We start from the raw sequence: 25362 nt of genomic DNA, 5'->3' as shown, positions 1-25362 counted from the left end.
ACGGCGTTTGTCCCAGGCGCTCTCAGGGGCTGCTTTTTGGGCGCGCGTCGGGTCCCGGCGACCGAAACCGCGCGCCGGGCGCTTGCGCCTAGGCTTTGAGTAAAACAGGTTGGTGATTCAGTTCGACGGAAACTCAAAGTGCTGAGCTAGGGGCCTTTTTTTAAAATATGTTTTTTGTTTGTTTTAGTTTGTTTGACAGTTGCCAGACTATGTTTACGCTTCTGGTTCTACTCAGCCAACTGCCCACAGTTACCCTGGGGTTTCCTCATTGCACAAGAGGTCCAAAGGCTTCTAAGCATGCGGGAGAAGAAGGTAAGCACGAAAACGTCCCTGGAACCCAGAGCCCCATAGCACAGATCTCAGTGAGAAAGTGCAGTATTTGAAATTACATACCCCCAGCAATCATAGAAACACTAAAATATCCTTTAGTTTAATTTGTGGTGTATTTGGCAAAGTTGTGTTTTTTTATGTTCTTTAACTGCAATTTATAGAACTTGATTTCTGTGAGTCTCCTTTAGTAAGTATGTATGTAAGACCTAGTTTGTGGTTAATTGAATGGAAAACCTATTTCAGCTTCTGAAAATCAGTGAGTGACATTTCTCTAGATGAAGCTGTGTGGCGATTATAATAAGCATAATTACTTGTTCTTCCTGGAAAGGCGAACCGGGAGTCCAGGATCTAGTCTGGACTTGTGAGACCCTGGGCGAGATAACTTAATCCCGTTTGGCTTGAATGTCTTCATCTGTAAAAGTGATGGGGGTGGGGCGTAAAATGATCTCTGAGGTCCTTTTTGACTTCAGATGGTCTAGTTGTCTAGATAAAAGCAGCTAGTTGAGAAAAGATTAGGTTTGGGCTTGCTAACCTAGAAGTCCACAGTTTTTAGGTTTCAGATCATTAACAGTTTGTTTCTTGCCTATATTTTAAAAGCCTAACCTAGTAAAACCAGAAGAAAAAAAAGCCTCTGGCTCTCAGCATCCTTCTCCCTGACTATTCATGGTGCTTCCCCACTCAGTGTCAGTACTCTGGATCCACGTCTCCACACATTCCTGTCTCTTATCCCTTCTCATCAGATCCGATTCTCAGCTCATTTTCATTTGGGAAGGATCTGTTACACTAGTACTCCTAACTGACTTTATTAATGATTAATATAGCTGTGTGTGTTGAGATAGAACAATCCACTAACCCAAAGGCATGAAACTCTGATGACAGAATTCTAGCAACTGGATAGGCTAGCTAGAGGGATAGGGAGAGATTTTGGAAGAGGATCCTTTTTAGTCCCTCTCAAGCTGCACCATATATGTAAGTCCACTTAGAATGTTGCACTTATAAGGTTCCATAATCAGATGCCCTTCCCTAAAATGATTGTGAGTGCAATCATTCATTCACATGACACGGGTATAAGAGACACTCTCGCCGGCACAGTGACTCACACCTGTAATCCTAGCACTTTGGGAGGCTGAGGCGGGTGGATCACCTGTGGTCAGGAGTTTGAGACCAGCCTGGCCAACATGGTGAAACCCCGTCTCTACTAAATATACAAAAATTAGCCTGGCTTGGTGGCACGTGCGTATAATCCCAGATACCCGGGAGGTGGAGGCTGCAGTGAGCTGAGATCGTGCCACTGCACTCCAGCCTGGGCAACAGAGTGAGACTCTATCTCAAAAAATAAAAATAAAAATAAAAATAAATAAAAGACAGTCTCAAGGACACCACAAGCTATGGAAGGAATTTAGAGATCATACTTGAGTGGAGGGCTGGAGATGTCTATGGGAATGTGAATGAGGGATCCGACACATTTGAAAAGACAACTTGTTCAGTCAGTCACCACTTGATGAACACATGCTAAGTGCCAGGCCCCATGCTGCGTGGTGGAGACATAGAAATGAAAGACCGCAATCTCTGCCCTGGAGGACATCTTCATCTGGTGCGGGAGGCAGGGTGTTTGTTAAACAGACAATCTCCATCAACTGTACAACAGAAGCCAGAACAGAGAACTGAGAGCAGAGGAAAGAGTGAGTAGCAGTAACTCTGCCTCAACAGAGTTGTATGGCAGAGAAGCCAATGCCTTCCATCTGCAAATGGGCTATAATAAATGGAGATATGAAAAGTAACCGGAAATAAAAGACCTTTGGTGAAATTCTTTTTTTTTTTCCCAGACAGAGTCTCGCTCTGTCTCCCAGGCTGGAGTGCAGTGGCGTGATCACGGCTCACTGCAACCTCCACCTCCTGGGTTCAAGCAATTCTCCTGCTTCAGCCTCCTGAGTAGCTGGGATTACAGGTGCGCACCACTGTCCCAGCTAATTTATTTTGTATTTTTAGTAGAGGCGGGGTTTCACCATGTTAGCCAGGCTGGTCTTGAACTCCTGACCTCAGGTGATCCGCCCACCTCGGCCTCCCAAAGGGCTGGGATTACAGGCGTGAGCTACCATGCCTGGCCCTAAAGTCTGATAAAGCATGACGGTGGAGTTGAAATGACTGAAAAAGAGCTATTTAGAAAACACGAGGAGATAGAAGTGAGGAGGAGAATGGAATATCTGGGTTGGTGAATTTATAGCAGTGAAATGCATGGACAGCCTCTTAGGATAGTCTAAGACAGGAAAAATAGAGAAGGGTAGAGAATCTAAGGAAGCAGAGCCAAGGCCATTGCATCCTCCAGCCATGGTCAAGGGGAAAATAGGAGCTCTTGCTGAAAGCCAAGGGTGTTTCAAGGGCAGGGAAGTTTGCTTCCTTTCAATTAAAAACAAGTTCAGGGTTACTTAGAATCCAGTAACACAAGACAGTATTTCTCCTGAGATCATAAGGGATGCAGGGAAAAATCTGATCTGGCACCAAAAGTCAGTCAGTGACAGAATCAGAACTTGCACACTCAGGGAAGTGGCAAACAGCAGCCCCTGGAAGGCAGATTTAATACAGTGTTAATCATAATAGCATGATTAATCATAAATATCATATTTATGATATTGGCATAAATATTATCTCAGGAAAAATAAAAATGTTTGTGGCTCTCCCTTTTTTGTTTCCTCTTTCAAAGTAGCTTTTGAGTTCCATGGGGGTGTATTTTTAATAACTCAACCTACTGGAACAGAAGACTGTCATGAGAAATTTGGCACTGCTCTTTTTAGCCAATAAAATGTAAGGATCTGGACATATTTGAGAAGTATACAGAGGCAGATATCTAACTCTCCATTCTGAACTTAGATTTCATGCAGTAAGTATAGCTAAGTGAGGCAGGCTATGGGTTGCTTAATCAATAGTTTGATACCTTAAACCTATGCCGAGCTGAGAAACACCAGACTATACCTATGAATTGCTTCAACTGGTAGACTTTAGGTCCAAGAGTTTCCTCCCACTATAGCAAAGTTGAGTTTGTTCATTCAGTCAGTAATTTTTTGAGCACCTCTTATGGGCCAAGAACCAACATCCTTGCTTTAATGGAGGTTTTCTTCTAGTGAGGAGAACAGAGTGGTAACAAATAAGTAAAGCATGTAGAAAACCAGATGGTGATGAGTACTATGGAGAAAGGCAGAGTGTAGACAGGGAGTGCCAGGAGTAGGTGGGTAGGGATGGGGGTTCAAGGTAGCATTGAACAAAATCCTGAAAGATGTGAGAGAGCAAACTGAAAGAAGAAAGTTCTGTTCAGAAGAAACAGTAAATACAAAGGCCAGAGAGAACCAGGTGTGTTGGAAGCCAGCATAGCTACAACAGAATACGTGAGGGGTAGTGGTAGGAGATGAGGTTAGAGGGGTAAGGGCTTGGGGACCAGATGGAGAAGGGCCTTGTAAGCCATTGTAATGACTTTGGCTTTTACTCTGCAGGGGGTAGAATTGCTGTTAGAAGGTTTTTGAAAAGCAAAGTAGGAACAAAGTCGATCTTGTCTTTTAAAGGGCCCTCTTTAGCTGTTATGTTAAAAACAGATGGTAGAGCAGCAAGGAGACCCTTGGAAGACCATTGTAGGAATCCCAGTGAGAGGTGATGGAGGCTTGGAAAACTTTTCATTCTATTTCCATTTGGTGGTAATATAACATCTACAAGAAGACAAAGGAGGAAACAGAATAGAAATATTTCATCACACTAGCCCCTCTATCTACCTTTTAGAATACTTTTTAAAACAACTATCACCAATTATCCCATTGTAGCTTCCTGCTTGGTTCGAATAGCCCCTATCTGTTATTTATAACATAGAAATGGACACTGTAGAATATTGCTGCTCCCCCAAAATATAATGTGAACTACATACATAATTTAAATTTTTCCAATAGCCACATTTTAAAACTAAAAAATAATAGGTGAAATTAATTTTAAGAATGTATTTAATTTAATCTTGTATCTGAAATATCACCATTTTAAAATATAAGTAATATAAAACATTATGGAGACATTTCACGTTCTTTTTTTTTTTAACACCAAGTCTTTGAAATCCTTGTGTGTATTTTACACTTACAGCAAATTTCAATTCAGACAAGCCACATTTCTTATTTATTTATTTATTTATTTAGAGATAGGATCTTGCTCTGTCACCCAAGCTGGAGGGCAGTGGCATGATCTCCCCTCACTGCAACCTCTGCCTCCTGGCCTCAAGTGATCCTCCCACCTCAGCCTCCCGAGTAGCTGAAACTATAGGTGTGCACCACCACACCGGGCTAATTTTTTGTATTTTTTGTAGAGACGGGGTTTCATCTTGTTGCCCAAGCTGGTCTCCAACTCCTGGGCTCAAGCGATCTACCTGCCTCAGCCTGCTGGGATTACAGGCATGAGCCACCACTCCCAGCCACAAGCTACATTTCAAGTGCTCAATAGCCATCTGTGGCTAATGGCTACCGTATTAGACAAAATAGTTCTAGAACATTCAGACCTGTTTGGAAAGATAATTCATTTGTGGAAAAAATATCTTGGACAAAATGTGACTGTTCTCAAAGGGCCAAAAATAAATGTACAACTTGAGATCACTCAAAAATCAGTATGAGTTTTCCAGACTATGATCTCTCATGAACAGTCTTTCAATTGCCTACTTTAATACATTCTTTCCTTAGAAATGGTGAGCAGTGAAAAGTATCCACACTTTTAAATTCTTTTAAGCATTGTGATGTAGTTCTCAGTTTCTGAATTCCAGTCTCAGTAATATGATCTGAAGCAAAATCTCTTAAGCTTTGTTTGTGTGACACCAGAACAAGTTTAAAGTTTGTGGGTTTTGAAAATACTACCATGGTTGGATGCTTTGGTTTTGTGTCAGCCTGTTCTTAACCTGTAGTGTTTACCATTTACCTTCCCGTCAAATGTAAAGGGAACCTTATAAAACATTATAGACACGTATTTGGGGTGTACCGTAGAGGGAGCTACTACTTTGGAAAGGACTAAATGTCTTTAGTTAAATCTTATAATTAGCTTATAGTTTTATTAATTTAGAAGTTTAGAATTTTATAAGTTTTAGCATAAACTTGAATACAGCGATTTTAATATAAAAGTATTAATTTGTAATTTAAGAACTTGGCCAGGCACGGTGGCTCACGCCTGTAATCCCAGCACTTTGGGAGGCTGAGGTGGGTGGATCATGAGGTCAGGAGTTCAAGGACAGCCTGGCCAAAATAGCGAAACCTCGTATCTACTAAAAATACAAAAATTAGCTGGGCGTGGTGGCACGTGCCTGTAGTCCCAGCTACTTGGGAGGCTGAGGCAAGAGAATCGCTTGAACCCGGGAGGCGGAGATTGCAGTGAGCTGAGACCATGCCATTGCACTCCAGCCTCAGTGACAGAGTGAGGCCCCCTCTCAAAAATAATAATAACAATAAAATTAATAACTTAAAGAGATCTTAGTGATTATTTAATCCCCAATTTTATAAATTAGGAAATGGCAGCCCAAAGAATATAAGTGACTTATCTCAGAATACACACCTGATAACTTAAGCTAAATCAGAACCAAAAATCTGTCTTCTCTCAGTTCAATATGTTGTCTATGATGCCCCACTAATTTTTCTCAGTCAAAATAACAGGGAACCAATTCTTTAGAAATAGACCTGTCAATTATTGGAAAAATAATTATCTAGAGGGAAAAGAGATATTTAAATAATTTTTACTTATACTATTAATTTTGGACATAATCAACTCCAGTGGAATTATGCTAACTTTGTATTTCACATTTATCAGAAATTATCTTCACTGATGCTTTTTCTTTCTTTTTTGGGGGGTTAGATTTTAAAGCTTTACAAAAAAGTTTGGTATAATTTAGCCACATCAAGAGAACTATTCACTTTTTTCCACAATTAAAACAGGAATTTTTTGACTATTTTTGATCAATGTTTAAGTCTTTTTCATTACTTTATTAGTGTTTACATCAAAAGAAGAAGCAAACTTTTTCATACATAGACGCCTTCTGTATAATAGATTTGATCTGGAGCTCTTCACTCCCGGCAACCTAGAAAGAGAGTGCAATGAAGAACTTTGCAATTATGAGGAAGCCAGAGAGATTTTTGTGGATGAAGATAAAACGGTAATGTGGTTGATTATGTTAATTAGCTGGAAACTTTAAATTGTACTTAAGGAAGTCGCACTTTCAGTTATTAGAGATTTTATGCCTTAAACAAAATCAGGATTATGTACCTGTTATCTCTTTCTACTTCCTTAAAATGGTAATTAACCTATTTAGACTTGGCTTTACACCTAATTAACTGGTTTCATAGTAGTTAGTAAATTATTGACTGTTGTGATTTTGTTTATTATATTTAAAAGTAATCATGGTGCAGTGTGAATTTAACTCCAAGATTTTGTGGTTAGTGCTCTAACTCAGGCTTCAATATTTATGACTGAGTAATTTGTCCTATCGGTGACCTTACCTTTTTTGATGACCCATATTTGTATTTCAAGTATTTACTGGAAGTCTGCTATGTGCCAGGTATTCTCCTTGAACCTGAGGATACAAAATACATAGCCCTTGTATTCGGAAGTATATTATTTGGTCTACCAGTGTAATTTGAGGGAAACATTTTTAAAAGTTCTTTCTTAGAATATAACTAAATTCTGTTAATCTTGATAAGGTACAAAACAGATGGCATTGTGCCTGTGATAATCTGGCATAGTCTTGAAAAATGTTAAGTAACTGAGATGATGATGAGGAGGAGGAGGAGGAGGAGGAGGATTTGGAGACGGAGTCTCGCTCTGTCGCCCAGGCTGGAGTGCAGTGGAGCAATCTCGGCTCACTGCAAGCTCCACCTCCCGGGTTCAAGCCATTCTCCTGCCTCAGCCTCCCAAGCAGGTGGGACTACAGGCACATGCCATCACGCCTGGCTAATTTTTTGTATTTTAGTAGAGACAGGGTTTCACCATGTTTCCCAGGCTGGTCTCAAACACCTGAGCTCAGCCAATCCGTCTCCATCGGCCTAACAAAGTGCTAGGATTACAGGCATGAGCCACCGTGCCTGGTCCTAAATTCTTTACTTTTGTAGATTTCATAACCTTAGCTCCTTTTTCCCTTTCTTAAGAGTCTTATTTTACTTTTTGGTCAATAAGAACCTCCCCAGGTATCCTTCCCTACAAGTATTTGCTGTTTCTATTAAGAAGGAAAACAAAGCATATACTGTGTAGTTGTGCCTGTTGGAATTTTATTCTGTTTTTCACAAACCTTTTATAATTTTATCATAGTTCCTTAAAATTCATTTCTATTCTCTCAAGTAGCACTGAACTTAAAATTGTCTCAACAACGTCTTCCCAAATCAATAAATACCTTTCAATAAGATCTCCCAGAAGGGCACAGTGGCTCATGCTTATAATCCCAGCACTTTGCGGGGCAGAGGTGGGAGGATTACTTGAGCCCAGGAGTTCAAGACCAGCCTGGGCTTCATGATGAAACTCCATCTCTACAAAAAAAGAAAAAATTACCTGGGCGTGGTGGCATGCGCCTGTAGTTCCAGCTACTCAGGAGGCTGAGGTGGGAGGATCATCTGAGCCTGGAAGGTCAAGGCTGCAGTAAGCCATGATCACACCACTGCACTCCAGCTTGGGCAACAGAGCAATCCTGTCTGGAAAAAAAAAAAAAATCTCCTGAGACAAACTGAGGGCTTACCTCCCATAGAAAACTTCAGTCTCCTGTTCAATCATGATAGTGGGTCCACAGCCTCAACTTCTACCTTTGGTACTTTCACCTACTCTCTAATGCAATAATTTCCCCCAGTGCCTTAGTGGGGGCTCCAGTCAGGTGAAGGGAAAATAGCAGGCACAGTAGTAAAGAGCTGGGACTGGCAGTAATCCCTTGACAATTAGAGAGATGGCAGAGGCAGTCGTGGGTGGTAGTGCTTTAATTAGAGTGAGTCACACCCTCCAGCTTGAATGAACTGGTCTCCTACCTATAGTGCATACCAAGAGTTTACTACCCCTAGTCTAGGTCATTAGGACCAAATGAAATATGATAATAAAGATATTGAATAAAGTTGGGAATTTTACCTTTTTTTTAGATCGCATTTTGGCAGAAATATTCAGCTCAAGGACCAACCACAAAATCAGGTAAAACAAGAATTGATCAAATTTAATGCTTTTCTCGTCCTCTCTCTGTTGTAATACATTTTAGTTTTATTGTTTGAGTTTGGTTATTGCTCAACATACATACCTTATAAATCCAAGGAGATTTCTCAACTATGCACTGGGCTATCTCAGACAGAAAAGGACAGATTCATCTATTTATACACTGAAAATCAAGTTTGGTGAGATATTAGGAAAATGAGATAATGGGCTTAAAGCTGTTTTAAACAGCTCAGCTAAGTCAAGACTTGCACAGAATAAAAGTAGATTCTATTCATTTCAAGATGTAAGCTATTTTAACATTTTTTCTTTTTTACCATTAAAGGCAGATGGAACATTTATGCTAGATAAATTAAGATTGTTGGATCGAATTAAGTAACTTGTAGAGAGGGGAGATCCTTCATCTCATCTGTGTTGATCATCTCTAGCTGCATTTTAGTCAGGTGTTTTTTTTGCCAGCAATTCTTTCATTCCTCTTAGGTAGGGCCCCCTCCATGGCAGGTTATATTGCATAGCTACCCTGAGTTGCTTAATAAATATTATCTCAGTGGTTAATACCAAAGTATGTCTAGTTGAGCAGCGAATATGTTTATCCCACTTAATGCTGAATATTATCCATTTAATAAATGGATATTTTAAATATTTTTAAATAAATAATTTTTAAATAAATAAATTTAAATAAATATATTTTGAATATTATTAAAATATAACTATTATATTTTGAATATTAAAATATAACTATTATATTTTGAATATTATTAAAATATAAATGTTATATTTTGAATATTATTAAAATATAAATGTTATATTTTGAATATTATTAAAATATAAATGTTATATTTTGAATATTATTAAAATATAAATGTTATATTTTGAATATTATTAAAATATAAATATATTTTGAATACTATTAAAATATAAATAGTATATTTTAAATATTATTAAAATATAAGTAGTATATTTTAAATATTATTAAAATATGAGTAGTATATTTTAAATATTATTAAAATATGAGTAGTATATTTTAATATTATTAAAATATGAGTAGTATATTTTAATATTATTAAAATATGAGTAGTATATTTTAATATTATTAAAATATGAGTAGTATATTTTAATATTATTAAAATATGAGTAGTATATTTTAATATTATTAAAATATGAGTAGTATATTTTAATATTATTAAAATATGAGTAGTATATTTTAATATTATTAAAATATGAGTAGTATATTTTAATATTATTAAAATATAAGTAGTATATTTTAAATATTTAAATAAATAAATATATTTTAAATAAATAAATACATTTATATTTTAATAAATAAAAGAATAACCATAACTAGGGCTTTTAGAAGTGTCATTTAAATTTTTTTCAGGTAGATTCTCTAGCACAAAGACTTGAAAGAAGTCAACATCAATGATTAGATGCTGTATAATGTGTTTAGACCCAGGATTAAATTTGTTGAAATCACAGGTGATGCTATATACTTGTTATATTTATGTTATTTTAATGATTTATTTTAAGATGGCAACAGAGAGAAAATTGATGTTATGGGCCTTCTGACTGGATTAATTGCTGCTGGAGTATTTTTGGTTATTTTTGGATTACTTGGCTACTATCTTTGTATCACTAAGTGTAATAGGCTACAACATCCATGGTAAGTACTAAGTGAAATTATTTAATTCATTACTAGACATTCTATATTATTATTTTAACAATGGGTCAAGCAAATGGCTGCCTATTTTCTTAAATAAGCCTTTTATTTTGGAAGACTTTTAGATGTATAGGGAAGTTGCAAAGGTTAGTACAGAGAGTTCCCACATATCCATCACCCAATTTCCCACATTGTTAATATCTTGTATTACCATAGTAGATTTATCAAAACTAAGAAAACGACATTGGCTCATGACTATTAACTAAACTCCAGACTTTGATTTCGGCAGTTTTCCCACTGGTGTTTTCTTTCTGCTGCAGGATCCAGTCAAGGTACCACACTGCATTTAGCTGTCATGTCTTCCCAGCCTCTCTAGTCTGTGACAATTGCTTGGTCTCCTAATTTAACATTTACATAAACAACCTAATGATGCTATTTCTAAGGTCCTTTGAAAGAATACAAGAAGTGTCACATATGTCAGCTTCATTTTTCAGTATTTCCTTCTTAAGCAAGAGGCAGATACCAGTGTCTTCACATTATTTCCAGAGGCAAGAAGTCCTGTAGTTTACTCTGAGCCACAGAGTTAGCAGATCCACATGGCCACCCAAATAGAAACAGTGTAACTGGCTTTTAAATTCAACTATTTTTATCAACACTTTAAATAGAAGTTAATAAAATAAAATGCTTACCAATTGAGGATAATAGCACATTGATAAAGCTTCAGAAAGATTCATAATGACCATAATTGTTTGCATAATAGAAGCTCAGCATCCTTATTGAAATAAAAAGTACTGATTATCTTCCCAGTAAGTATGGCTGAGTAGGCGTAGAAACAATCTTATTAAAAAAAAAAAAGCAGCAGATGCTAAACAGGCTATTAGAAATTGATACTTATTTATCACTATTCACACTTTCAAATTCTATGAACAAGCTCAAGGTGGCGATCATGTTCCTTTCTTTTATGATAATGATCATTTTACTTATCTTTTCAGCAAAATGGGCAGTGTTTTTGTATCCCCCCAAAAGAATAGAAAGTATTCTTTATCATATATATTAGAAGACTCTTTGTCTTCTAAATTAATAATAGCTTTCAAGTCATATCAAGTAAAATTTAAATTTTACATAACGATTGACTTGTATTGTTCAAAAAATGTCAGTGTCATGAAAGACAAAGACAGGCTAAAGAACTAACTGTTCCAAATTAAAGTAAATGACGTGACAATTAATGCAATGTGTGATCCTGGACTGAATCCTAGACCAAAAAAATAAATTGCTAAAAAGGAAAATTTGCCTAGCGTGGTGGCTCACGCCTATAATACCAGCACTTTGGGAGGCCAAGGTGAGAGGATCACTTGAGGCCAGGAGTTCAAGACTCAAGACCATCCTGGGCCACATAGTGAGACTCCTATCTCTATAAAAAAAAATTCAAAAATTAGCTGGGCATGGTGGCCTGAGGCTGTAGTCTCATCTGCTTGTGGGGCTGAGGTGGCAGGATCATTTGAGCCTAGGAAGTCAAGGTTGGAGTGAGCCATAATTGCACCACTGCACTCCAGCCTGGACAACAACAACAACAACAACAAAAAGGAAAATTTAGGAGAAAATCTGGATATAGTTACATATTAGATAATAGTAATGAACCAATGTTAATTTAAATATTCCAAATTTATGTGAAGATCTTTTCAAAATACTTAATTCTGTAGTGGTTCTAAAATTCTATTGGCAGTCACAGTAAAAAACAGAAGCTAATTACAACAACGTGGCATCAAAAATTATTTTTAATTGGTTAAATATTTAGAGTTTTTGTTCATTTTAAAAGAGGATTGTACAACTATTCAAGTCTAAATACAATATAAAAATAGGCCTATAAGAAACTGGAAGACTTTAATCACAACTGCTTAATTGGTTTAAAGTTTTTCTTCATTGTTTCATATCCAGATATAAAATGAAAATAGAATGACATGGATAGGAAGGGCACCAAACTGGGAATTTGGAGGCAAAAATTCTCATGTTAATTTTGCCACTATTTATGGAGCTTGAAGCAAATTCCTTGATTTTTTTAAGATCTTTCCTCATCTAAAAGAGGAATGAAGGGAATAGCCTGTGATTCCTCTTAAAGTTCCTTAATATTTTTTTTATTTTGCCAAAGATGAGAACAAATTTTTTGCCCTTGATTATATTGTCAGAATTAGAATTTTTAAAGTTATTTAATAAAAAGAAGCTTTGCTGGGTGCAGTGGCTCACACCTGTAATCCCAGCATTTTGGGAGGCCAAGCCAGGCAGATCACCTGAGGTCAGGAGTTCAAGACCAGCCTGACCAACATGGAGAAACCCCGTGTCTACTAAAAATACAAAATTAGCCAGGCATGGTGGCACATGCCTGTAATCCCAGCTACTCGGGAGGCTGAGGCAGGAGAATCACTTGCACCCGGGAGGCAGAAGTTGTGGTGAGCCCAGATCAAGCCATTGCACCCTAGCCTAGGCAGCGAGAGTAAAACTCTGTCTCAAAACATTAATTAATTAAAAACTAAAAAGAAGCTTTTACATATATACACATGTAAATGAAATTAGTAAATATAAAAGATACATTTTCCTCTAAAATTTAATCAAAATATTTCCTCTTGAAGGAAGTTTATTATTATTTTGAGATGGAGTCTTGCTCTGTTGCCCAGGCTGGAGTGCAATGGCATGATCTCGGCTCACTGCAACCTCTGCCTCCCGGGTTCAAGCAATTCCGCTGCCTCAGTCTCCTGAGTAGCTGGGATTACAGGCATGTGCCACCACACCCAGCTAATTTTTGTATTTTTAGTAGAGACGGGGTTTCACCATGTTGGCCAGGCTAGTCTCCAACTCCTGGCTTCAAGTGATCCGTCTGCTTCGGCCTCCCAAAATTTTCGGATTACAGGCATGAGCCACCGTGCCCAGCCAGAAGAAAGTTTAAAGTAGGTTGTTTCATTTCATCTGGTGTTAATTGCTTAAAAAATCATTTCCATTGTGATAAGAGCATCTGAAAATGTGCTGATTATGGAGGCTAAGGTCTTTAAAAAGATTTTATCCTGTTTTTTGCCTACAAAAGTAATACATACATTATTTTAAAATTCAAATATTATAGAAAGGTATAATATAAAAAATGAAAGTCCTCATAATCCTACTTTTCAAAAATAACCACTATTATGAATTTGGTATGTAAAACTCCAGATTTTTTTCTATGTATATACTATTCAGTTGGTACAAAAGCAATTGTGGTTTTTGCCATTTAAAGTAATGGCAATTGCTTTTGTACCAACCTAATAACATATTTTATGTTTTCAAAAGAAATGTTTGTTACACGTCCTCCTCTGCAACTTGCCTTTGGCGCTGAACAATATAATTTAAATATATTTCCAGTGCAGTACATTTTTAAAAAATAGTAAAATATATGTAACATAAAATTTACCATCTTAACCGTTTTTAAGTATACAGTTCAGTAGTATTAAGTTGATTCACTGTTGTGTAACCAATCTCCCGTTTTTCTATTTTTTTTTATTTTGCAACAGTGAAGTTCTGTGCCCTGTGAACAAACGGTTTCCCATTCTCCCCCTCCCTAGGCTTTAGCAACCACTATTTCACTTTTTGTCTCTGAATTTTACTACAATAACACCTCATATAAGTGGAATCATACAGTATTACTCTATTTTTGACTGGCTTATCTAGCGCAGTAATTTTAAATCATTAATAGAGTCTCTTTAAAATGTTTTATTGCAGCATTTCATTTATGTTTGATGAAGTTTTTTAAATTCTAAAATATAGTAAGATGTGATTCCTTTCTAAAATATGTTAGTCCTAGCCCAGCTCCTGTTTCTGGAAGAGACCACCAAGGTGTATTCTCCCTATCCTAGAAATAGATATGGTATAGTGGTTCACTGTGTGAGCTCTGGAGCCAGACTGCCTGGATTCAAAACCCTGGTACGCCACTAACTAGCCATTTGACTTTGGACATGTTACTTAAACTTATACTCTGCCTCAGTTTCTCTGTGAGTAAATAAATCGAAGGTAATAATCTGAGCCACCACATTACATAGTTCCAGAGAGTTGCCATTCACATGGGCTATTGTATGAATGGTACCCTCTGATTTTGTGTAGTATGGTAGCTCAGATAATAACTGTATGTATGTCATAAGGGACCTACAGGATTTAAATGATGTGATACACAAAAAGTACTTAAGAGAGTGCTTGGTAGCAAGAGTAGCAAGTACTCAATAAATGTTAGCTATTATTATTATTATTTTGAGATGGAGTCTAGCTCTGTCACCCAGGCTGGAGTACAGTGGCATGATCTCGGCTCACTGCAACCTCTGCCTCCTGGGTTCAAGCGATTCTCCTGCCTCAGCCTCCCAAATAGCTGAGATTACAGGCATCTGCCACCACGCCCAGCTAATTTTTGTATTTTTAGTAGAGATGAGGTTTCACCATGTTGGCCAGGCTGGACTTGAACTCCTGACCTCAAGTAAACCTCCTGCCTTGGCCTCCCAAAGTGCTGGGATTACAGGCATGAGCCACCACGCCCGGTCCAGCTATTATTATTATGAATTTGCAAACTAAGATTTTTCTAAAAAGCTTTCACTGGAATGTTTATGTATTCCCATCCAATGTTTGTATTTCTTTAAAAATATGTTAGACTGTAAATGAACTGCAGATTTTCCAGTGTTCATATAAAATTAAAACATATTATCAGAAGGTAATATAGGTAATCAGAAAGTATTATATTGCAAATAAGTTTTCTTCAAATTTGGTAGATCTACAAAAATTTTATTTGGCCTATGAAATCTCCCTAGCTTACCTGACCTTTATGATCTTGTTAAAAAAAAAAAAAAAAAAAAAGAAAAAGAAAAAAATCTCCCTTAGCTGTATTTATAACCATCTTCCACATCACCTGCTGTTGCTAACCATATACTGTACACCACTTCACACTACCTTCTCTTTTAGTATTCTCAGTATTCGTATAGTGTATTATGGCACATAAAGTAGCTTACATGGAGTGATTACCATTTGAGTGAGGCAACTACATAACAAAAAAGCAACTTGGATATAAACTTGTAAGATAGAGAACACTCGGCTGGGCGCGGTGGCTCACGTCTGTAATCCCAGCACTTTGGGAGGCCAAGACGGGCAGATCACGAAGTCAGGAGATCGAGACCATCCTGGCTAATACGGTGAAACCCTGTCTCTATTAAAAATACAACAACAACAAAAAAAAAATTAGCCAGGCGTGATGGCGGGTGCCTGTAGTCCCAGCTACTTGGGAGGCTGAGGCAGGCAAATGGCGTGAACCCGGGAGCTTGCAGTGAGCCGAGATTGCACCACTGCACTCCAGCCTGGGCAACAGAGCAAGACTCCGTCTCAAAAAAAAAAAAAAGATAAAGAACACTCTTCTTATAAATGGCTAGGAATGTCAAGCAGGTATACCATCAGTGTGGGATACAACTAGTCACTTTGGCGGACATGAGTTTTAGAAGAATTAACTAGGAAGGGGTGTTTCAAGAAAGTGGACCCACAGGAGCAAAGGCGGGTACTATCCAAGGCTCATATAGGAGATGATAAGCAAAATAGTCTTGACCAAAGGTTTTTTAAAAAAATAATTGTAAGCCAAGGCCAGGCACGGTGGCTCATGCCTGTAGTCCCAGCTTTGGGAAGCCAAGGCAGGAAAATTGCTTGAGCCCACGAGTTTGAGATCAGCCTGGGCAACATGGCAAAACCCCATCTCTATTAAAAATACAAAAAAAATTGGCCAGGTGTGGTGGTGTGTGCCTTTATACCCAACTACTAGGCGGGCTTAGGTGGGAGAAGCACCTGAGCCCAGGAAGTGGAGGCTACTGTGAGCTGTGATCATGCCATTACACTCCAGCCTGGACAATGGGAGAGAGACCCTGTCTTAATAATAAAAATAATAATGATAATAATAATAATTGTAGAGACAGGATCTCACTATGTTGCCCAGGCTGATCTGGAACTCCTGGCCTTAGGCAATCTTCCTGCCTCTGCCTCTCAAAGTGCTAGGATTATAGGCATGAGCCATGGGGCCAAGCCCTTGACCAGAGATTTAAGAGCTGTGATGAAGAGTAGTGAGTGACTGGGGAAATGTTGTATAATTGGAATGGCAGCCACGAATTTACATTTGAGTTGCCAGACATGAGGTGGACCACTTAAGCAGAGGATTAAAAGGAAAAATAGCCTTTGGGGAAGGTTTTTGAGAATGTGGTAATATGCTAGATTCTAGGAACACAGGGTTGAGTAAAACAAGCATACTGTCTGCCCCCGTGGCTCTTATACTCTGGTTTTCTTAAGTAATGTGTGCCAGAGCTGGGAGAAACAGGAAGACAGAGGAAAACCAATAAGGATGCTAGCATGGCAATTCAGATGTGAGGTAATGAGTTTGAACCTGTCTTCAGGAAAAAGTAGTCATAGAACTTGATGCCTGATTAGAAAGAACTTGGGGCCACGCATGGTGGCTCATGCCTGTAATCCCAGCACTTTGGGAGGCCGAGGCAGGCAGATCACAAGGTCAAGAGATTGAGACCATCCTGGCCAACACAGTGAAACCCCATCTCTACTAAAAATACAAAAATTAGCTGGACGTGGTGGCGCACACATATAGTCCCAGCTACTCGGGAGGCTGAGGCAGGAGAATTGCTTGAACCAGGGAGGCAAAGGTTGCAGTGAGCCGAGATCCCGCCACTGCACTCCAGCCTGGCAACAGAATGAGACTCTGTCTCAAAAAAAAATAAATAAATAAAGAACTTGGGAATGTTGGAACAATATGACTTGAACCTAAGCTTCTGTGCTGAAGAAATATATACGGAAGCTGGGAGAAGGAAAACAAAATTTGGATTTGACAGGACAAAATGGTTCATATTTTATTTATTTATTTTTTTGAGACAGAGTTTTGCTCTTGTTGCCCAGGCTGGAGTGCAATGGCGCAATCTCGGCTCACTGCAACCTCTACCTCCCAGGTTCAAGTGATTCTCCTGCCTCAGCCTCCCAAGTAGCTGGGGTTACAGGCATGCACCACCATGCCTGCCTGGTTTTGTATTTTTAGTAGAGACGGGGGTTTCACCATGTTGGTTCAGGCCAGTCTTGAACTCCTGACCTCAGGTTATCCACCTGCCTTGGCTTCCCAAAGTGCTGGGATTACAGGTGTGAGCCACTGCACTCGGCCAAAATAGTTTACATTTTAAAGATAGCTCAAGAAAGGATAAAACAACAAAGAGACTAATAATCCATATTTTTTTATTGAAGGACTTGAATGGACATTTCTCTAAAAATATATGAATGGCCAACAAGCACTTGAAAGGTGTTCAACGTTGTTAGACATTAAGGAAAGGGAAATTAAATCAAAACCACAGTGACAGCCAGGTGCAGTGGCATGCACCTGTAATTCCAGCTATTCTAGAATAGCTGGAATAATAATTTTTAAAATAACAAGTATTGGCGAGGATATGGAGAAATTGGAACCTCATATGAACATTGCCAGTAGGAATGTAAAACGGTACAGCCACTGTGGAAAACAATTTGACAGTTCCTCAGAAAGTTAAATGTAGAATTACTGTATGACCCAGCAATTTCACTTCTAGATTTGTATCCAAAAGCATTGAAAACAGGAACTCAAACAGATACTTGTACACCAGTGTCCATAGTAGCATTATTCAAATAACCAAAGGGTTGATGGAAATAGCCCAAGTGTCCATCAAAATGTGGTATATCCATGCAACGAAATATTATTCAGCCATAAAAAATAATGAAGTTCTGATACGTGCTACAATATGGATGAACCTTGAAAACATGATACCAAGTGAAAGAAGCCAGACACAAAAGAACAACTATTGTATGATTCCACTTACATGTAATGCCTAGGATAGGCAAGATCTAGGATAGGCAAATTCATAGAGACAAAAAGTAGATTAGAGATTACCTTGGGATGGGAGGATAGGGATGTCTTAGTCTATTTGTGCTGCTATAGCAGAATACTTGAGACTGGGTAATTTATAAGGAACAGAAATTTATCTCTTGTAGTTCTGGAGGCTGGGAAGTCTAAGATCAAGGGACCAGCAGGTTGTACGTCTCATAAGGACCCAGTCTCTGCTTCCAAGATGGTGCCTTGAACACTGCATCCTCTAGAGGGGAGGCACATTATTCCTCACATGGCAGAAAAGCAGAAGAAAGAGAGGGCACTACTCCTGCAACCCCTTCTTATAGCAGCATTAATCCATTTATGAGGGCAGGACCCTCCTGACCTAAAAGCCTCCCAAAAGGCCCCACCTCCTAATACTGTTGCATTGAGGATTAAGTTTCAACATGAGTTTTGAGCGGGGCAGAAACATTCAAACCATAGCAAGGGGAACGGGGAGTTATTGCTTCTTATATACAGAGTTTCTGTTTGGGTGATGAAAGGGTTATGGAAATAGATAGTGGAGATGGTTGCACCTTGTGAGTGGAATTAATACCACTGACATGTACACTTATGAATGATTAAAATGGAAAATTTAATGTTTTATATATTATATGTAATGTCATATATTGTATATATGTGTATATGTATGTGTATATATACATGTTATATGTATATATAATGCATACATATTATATATACATATTATATGTATATGTATATATATACATTATTTATATTTTATATATAAATATATATTTATATATTATATGTAATGTTATATATTGTATATAATATATGTATATGTATGCATATAATTATATGTATACATACATATTATACATATATTATATGTATATGTATATATACACACATTATTTATATTTTATATATATAATATGTAATGTTATATATTGTATATGTGTATATGTATGTGTATATAATACATACATATTATACATACATATTATATGTATATGTGTGTGTGTGTGTGTGTGTATATATATATATATATATATATATATATATATGTACACACCAGCCACAAAATCTTTTTACTTGGAAAACAAAAAAAGAAAGAGTAAGAATTTGGCCAGGGGTGGTGGCTCATGCCTGTAATCCCAGAACTTTGGGAGGCTGACACAGGCAGATCACCTGAGGACAGGAGTTCAAGACCTGCCTGGCCAGCATGGTGAAATCCCACCTCTACTAAAAATACAAAAATTAGCCGGGCATGATGGCAGGTGCCTGTAATCCCAGCTACTCGGGAGGCTGAGGCCGGAGAATCACTTGAACCAGGGAGGCGGAGGCTGCAGTGAGCCGAGATGGCTCCATTGCACTCCAGCCTGGGTGACATAGTGAGACTCTGTCTCAAAAAAAAAAAATTTAAGGCAACAGGTGTGAAATTAAGATTCACCTGTTGGAAGCTTAAAGGTGAAATCATGAGAGTAGGTAAGTTCTCTAAGTGTAATAAAGGAGCTGGACACAGTGTCTCACGCCTATAATCCTAGCACTTGCGGAGTCCGAGGCACATTGATGGCTTGAGCCCAGGAGTTCAAGATCAGCCTGGGCAAGATGGCAAAACCCCATCTCTACCAACACAAAAAATAGCCTGGTATAGTGGTGCATGCCTGTAGTCCCAGCTACTTGGAAGGTTGAGGTGTGAGAATCGATTGAGCCAGGGAGATTGAAGCTGCAGTGAGCCAAGATCACGCCACCACACTACAGCCTGGGTGACAGAGCAAGACCCTCTCTAAAAAAATAAAATAAAATAAAGTTGGCTGGGCGTGGTGGCTCATGCCTGTAATCCCAGCACTTTGGGAGGCCGAGGTGGGTGGATCGCGAGGTCAGGAGTTCGAGACCAGCCTGACCAACATAGTGAAACCCCGTCTCTACTAAAAATACAAAAAATTAGCCAGGCGTGGTGGTGCGCACCTGTAATCCCAGCTACTCAGGAGGCTGAGGCAGGAGAAACGCTTGAACCCAGGAGGCAGAGGTTGCAGTGAGCCCAGATTGCACCTCTGTACTCCAGCCTGGGCGACAGAGCAAGACTCCATCTCAATAAATAAAATAAAAATATAAAAAAATAAAGTAAAGGGACAGAAGGGAAAAGGACAAAGCCCCTAAAGGATGTCCCTATAAAGCCTATAAAAATTTTGAGAAGTTAGACGAAGTAAGGAAGAATTTGTTTAACAGACCTCTATTCATTTCCCCTATTTAGCAGATAGGAAATGAGCAAGGTCTTTCTAGAACTTTTCACTAAGATTTTATTCAGTGTGACTTTCTCCACAAGCTGGGAGTAATCCACAAGATAATGAAGAAATAGGCAAAATTTGTCTTTGGAGGTTCTTCTTTTCTTCTTTTTCACCTCATTCACAATGTTTTTCAAAAAAGTTCATGTATGTCCTCATATGCAATAGTTTCACTCAATGACTGTGAATAGCACAGTCATTATTTAGTGTCCTCGTGCTTACACTTTCTTCTCTCCCCTGCTTTTCTTCATTTTCCAACTTTTCTGTGTCACTATGTCTTTTCACCTTTTGCCTTTTTTTCCCCTGAAACATTCCTAGCTTCTTCCCTGCATAAGGGATAGAGCAGAATTCGAGTGCAGGAAGTAAAGTGGTGCTGTGATTATGACATGTCTTCTGGGTGTGTTATTATAAAATTTAAAACCCTGGATACCTTTTATTTTAAAAGTATGATTAGTTATACTTAACATTAGCACAGTATAATGCTTCTTGTTCATAGATCATCTTTATATCCATTGTCTCACTTTGTTCCCCTCAGCAACTCTCTGAGTTTCAGGGGATATTCCAAACTAGGTTTACCATTCTCTTATGTTAGCATTAACTGGTAAATACTTACTAAAGTACTTTTCATCTATTGTCCCAAGAAATTCTTCCAGCAGAGTTATTTGTTTCTATATTTTGCAAATCTGAAAGTAGGGGGAGGGAGAAAGAAGCTGAGAAAGAAAAGAGTAAAAAATAAGATCATTGTCAGAAAAGCTTGCCTCATTCCTCTGTAAAAACAAGCCAAGAGGCTGGGAGCGGTGGCTCACACCTGTAATCCCAGCACTTTGGGAGACCGAAACGGGTGGATCACCTGAGGTCAGGAGTTCAAAACCAGCCTGGCCAACATGGTGAAAACCAGTCTCTACTAAAAAAAATACAAAAATTAGCCGGGTGTGGTGGCGGGCGCCTGTAATCCCATCTATTCAGGAGGCCGAGGCAAGAGAATCACTTGAACCCAGGAGGTGGAGGTTGCAGTGAGCTGAGATCGTGCCATTGCACTCCAGTCTGGGCAACAGGAGTGAAATTCAGTCTCAAAAATAATAATAATAATAATAAGCCAAGAAAGAAATTCATTTCTTAGTTCCTATATTTTGTGGAGGAGAACAGGCATCATAGGATGTTGCCAATTTGAGATGTTATTAGTGCATACTTTCTGATTTCAGTCATGTAAGATTGTGATGTGTAAGAAAACACTGTGTAGATATTTAATGACTGATGTAATTATTACATTGTTTCCATACATTAAATTTTGAAAGTCAACATGGAAAAATTTATTTATTCAAATAAAATATCTGTCTCCTCCTTTATCCTGTAAGCAAACAAATAGAACTTTTCGTCATGAGCTAATGAATGTGGCAAGTGACTGCCTACCATGAATACATTCCAGATTTCTGACAGAGGAGGAATTGTGTTGAGCTCTCTAAGTAAACTTGTGATCCTCTCAGTCACCTCTCAGCTATTGAAGGGCAAATTATCCAGTTCCTGGGTTTACAGACCTTTTGCTTTTCTTCTTTCTCTGCAATTTTTCTCTCTCCTTCCCTCCAATTCAGATCTCATTATTACCTCAAAAGGAAAAATAATGCTCTAAGAGACGTATTGACTGATTTAATTTGGAAAAGTTGGCAGTATTTTGGGCCTGCTAAACTGTTTCTTGATGGGAAGAATATTGTAAATATTGACTAGAAGTTAGGGGTTATCTATGCATTTTTTTCCTTCTTCCTTTTTTTGTGGGTACATAGTGGGTATATATATTTATGAGGTACATGAGATGTTTTGATACAGGCATGCAATGTGAAATAAACACATCATGGAGAATGGCTTATCCATCCCCTATGCATTTTAATTATTTCATTAGCCATAACTATAGGAGGTTAATGTATGTACAGATACTTTATAAACAGCCTAAACAGATCGATTTATTAATGTCTAAATCATAATTTGTACTTCACAAGTGAGAAAGGAAAACCATAGGTTTACGACCCCAGGCCCATGTTGCATTTCATTGGCTGACAAGGTTTAGTGAAAATGGTGAGACTTGAACTAAGCCATATATTTTTTTTAAGTGTTAGGCTTAGATTAGGGTAGAGGGGAGAAAAGATAGTATTTTGAGAAAGGGAACAATACCAGTGAAAGCACAGAGAAGGGCTGAGAACTTACTGCCTATACAGGGGAGTGTAAAGAAGCTGCCTTGGTAGAGCAGAGAGCTGTAAAAATAAGGTGTGGCTGCAATAAGAGAGGCTTTGAAGAGAAGGCACGGGACTTAGAACTTGACTCAGCCGGAAGTATGCTGCGGGTTTGACTTCTGAGGAGAATGATGTGAAGAAAGTACTGCTTAGGAAGGATTGGCCAGGCAGCAGGACTGCAGGAGGGAACGGAGGAGAGGGACAGGCATCAGCCTGTTGTGATTACCTCTGTGACATCTATTTCCTTGGTCTGGAATTGCTCCACCTTTCAACAAAGCCTGAATTTGGTTTTGGTTTCACATCATACTTTCAAAAAGTTTTAATCCAGGAGTAAGAGAAAAGGGAATTCACTTGTTTTGAGTCCTTATTCTAGTGCACCAGACACTGCTAGAAGCTTTCCATGCATCTTGCTCAATCCACACAAACCAGCTCTGTGGAGACAGCTGATATTAGCCCCATTTTAGAGAGGAGAAAATTGAGGTCGGTAACTTGCCTTTGGTCACATAGTTAGGAAATGACAGGATCAGATTTCTTTTTTTTTTTTTTTGAGATGGAGTCTCGCTCTGTCCCCCCAGGCTGGAGTGTAGTGGCGCGATCTCGTCTCACCGCAACCTCCGCTCCTGGGTTCACGCCATTCTCCTGCCTCAGCCTCCCAAGTAGCTGGGACTACAGGTGCCCACCACCACACCCAGCTAATTTTTTTTTTTGTATTTTTAGTAGACACGGGGTTTCACCATGTTAGCCAGGATGGTCTCGATCTCCTGACCTTGTGATCCGCACACCTCGGCCTCCCAAAATGCTGGGATTACAGGCGTGAGCCACTGCACCTGGCCCAGGATCAGATTTCAAACCCATGTCTGACTTCAAAGCTCTTGGTCTTTCCACTGTACCAAGACTTTCAGAGTCTGGGGGTAAAATAAAACTGTTGTGTTAATACATTGTGTTTAATGTTTATTAAGACAGTCAGTTGGATTTTTAAATATTGTCATCTCAACCTAAAAATGCTACCTTTCCTAGACCTAAATGTTGTCTCTCTGCTTAGCTCTTCAGCCGTCTATGAAAGGGGGAGGCACACTCCCTCCATCATTTTCAGAAGACCTGAGGAGGCTGCCTTGTCTCCATTGCCGCCTTCTGTGGAGGACGCAGGATTACCTTCTTATGAACAGGCAGTGGCACTAACCAGAAAACACAGTGTTTCACCACCACCACCATATCCTGGGCACACAAAAGGATTTAGGGTATTTAAAAAATCTATGTCTCTCCCATCTCACTGACTACCTTGCCATTTTGGTATAAGAAATTTGTGTTATTTGATAGGCCTGGCGGAGTGGCTCATGCCTGTAAGCCCAGCACTTTGGGAGGCCAGGAGTTGGAGACCAGCCTGGCCAACATTGTGAAACCCGGTCTCTACTAAAAATTCAAAAATTAGCTAGGCGTGGTGGGGCATGCCTGTAGTCCCAGCTACTTGGGAGGCTGAGGCCGGAGAATTGCTCGAACCTGGGAGGCGGAGGTTGCAGTGAGCTGAGATCACGCCACTGCACTCCAGCCTGGGCGACAGAGCAAGACTCCATCTCAAAAATAAAACAGAAAGAAAGAAAAGAGAAGAAGGAGGAGAAGAAGAAGAAGAAGGAGAAGAAAGAGAAGAAGGAAAAGAAGAAGAAGAAATAATTCATGTTATTTGAATGGTTTGTTCTCCCTAAACCAAAAAAGACATGACTATCCAACTTTTTATGACAAACTGCAAGGAATAAAGGAAGAATAAGTCCATGTACTGTACCACAGAAGTTCTGTCTGCGTCTTGGACCTGAACTTGATCATTATCATTAACGTTGCCAGAAACCTTTTGCATCTCTTAATATGTCTGAACACAAAAGGAAAACACCATCATCATTTAAACCCATTCTTTGTCTCTTCTTCTAAATCATATGTATAACCAGTTTTTCCTTAAGAATGTAGCAGCATATAAGCTATAAATTTCTGGAGTATGTGCACAGAAACTTATCTGGGTGGGTATGTAGGTATATGTGAGTTTGTTTCCTCTTCCAGGAGCTCAAGAAATAACATACTCCTGAAAAAATAGATTAGAAATTTCTGTGCTTTGTTTTTGCCAGGCATTACATTTTCTTATCATTTAGGATCATTTATAAAATGATCATTGTTTATTTTGTTTTATAACTTTTACAGGAGTGAGGCTGCAAACCCACGTTTGATAGTTCTTACCAAATTAAAAGTTTAGAAAGTATAAATCATATTCAGTGTATATGTGAGTGTATGTCTCTCTTTTAAGATGCATCATCTTGAGGCAGATAAAAGTTAAGTCCTTAATCATTACAGACTGCCAAAGACTTTATCCTTTCAGATTCTCAGTCTCTTTGTTGCTTGCTGCAAATAAATCATCTAGCAACATTTACATTTAATTAGGAAATCTAACTTGCTTTTAAAAGTTACCCACGTTGCGTATAAAAATCTTGCTATTCGGTTTGTCTTGGCTTTACATAAGCAGTTTTGCTCATGTGACTTTGCACTTTGCACTTATTTTAATCCTCTTTAAAGGGCTACAGGCAAATTCTACTTTGCCATAATCACACTAAGGCGTGGAAGAACAACTTGCCCAAAATCTAGCAGGTTGGTGACAACTGGGTTTAGAATGAGTGAGCACACTTTTCTAGTCCTATGTCATGCCTGTAAAATTACACTGCCTCAAATTATGAAATTCAGGGATCTTGTACGTAATTCTAAGTTTGGGACAGAAATTTACAAGCATTTCTCATATATACAGACATTTATATATGTACATGTTACATA

At 38.5% G+C, this 25362-nt stretch overlaps 1 protein-coding gene across 1 annotated transcript; it reads left to right on the top strand.

Annotated features, from left to right (window-relative positions):
* Window positions 1-209: 209 nt before the first annotated feature.
* Window positions 210-23831, top strand: PRRG4 (proline rich and Gla domain 4). The gene is made up of 5 exons (XM_032167995.2): window positions 210-312; window positions 6321-6484; window positions 8442-8490; window positions 10033-10165; window positions 23600-23831. Exons 1-5 carry the CDS (start codon window positions 210-212, stop codon window positions 23829-23831), a joined length of 681 nt encoding a protein of 226 aa, XP_032023886.1.
* Window positions 23832-25362: the final 1531 nt, after the last annotated feature.

The sequence above is a fragment of the Hylobates moloch genome, unplaced genomic scaffold (assembly GCF_009828535.3).
Source record: "Hylobates moloch isolate HMO894 unplaced genomic scaffold, HMol_V3 SCAFFOLD_11, whole genome shotgun sequence".
Taxonomy (NCBI): domain Eukaryota; kingdom Metazoa; phylum Chordata; class Mammalia; order Primates; family Hylobatidae; genus Hylobates; species Hylobates moloch.
The sequence above is the reverse complement of the archived record's forward strand: the minus strand, read 5'-3'. Positions and strand labels throughout refer to the sequence as shown.

Bases quoted from the DNA above. Each gene is read 5' to 3' on its own strand.
- PRRG4 (XM_032167995.2), top strand. From the start codon at position 210: ATGTTTACGCTTCTGGTTCTACTCAGCCAACTGCCCACAGTTACCCTG. The intron at 6,485-8,441 runs GTAATGTGGTTG...CCTTTTTTTTAG, and splicing joins TTGTGGATGAAGATAAAACG to ATCGCATTTTGGCAGAAATA. The intron at 10,166-23,599 runs GTAAGTACTAAG...CTCTCTGCTTAG, and splicing joins AATAGGCTACAACATCCATG to CTCTTCAGCCGTCTATGAAA.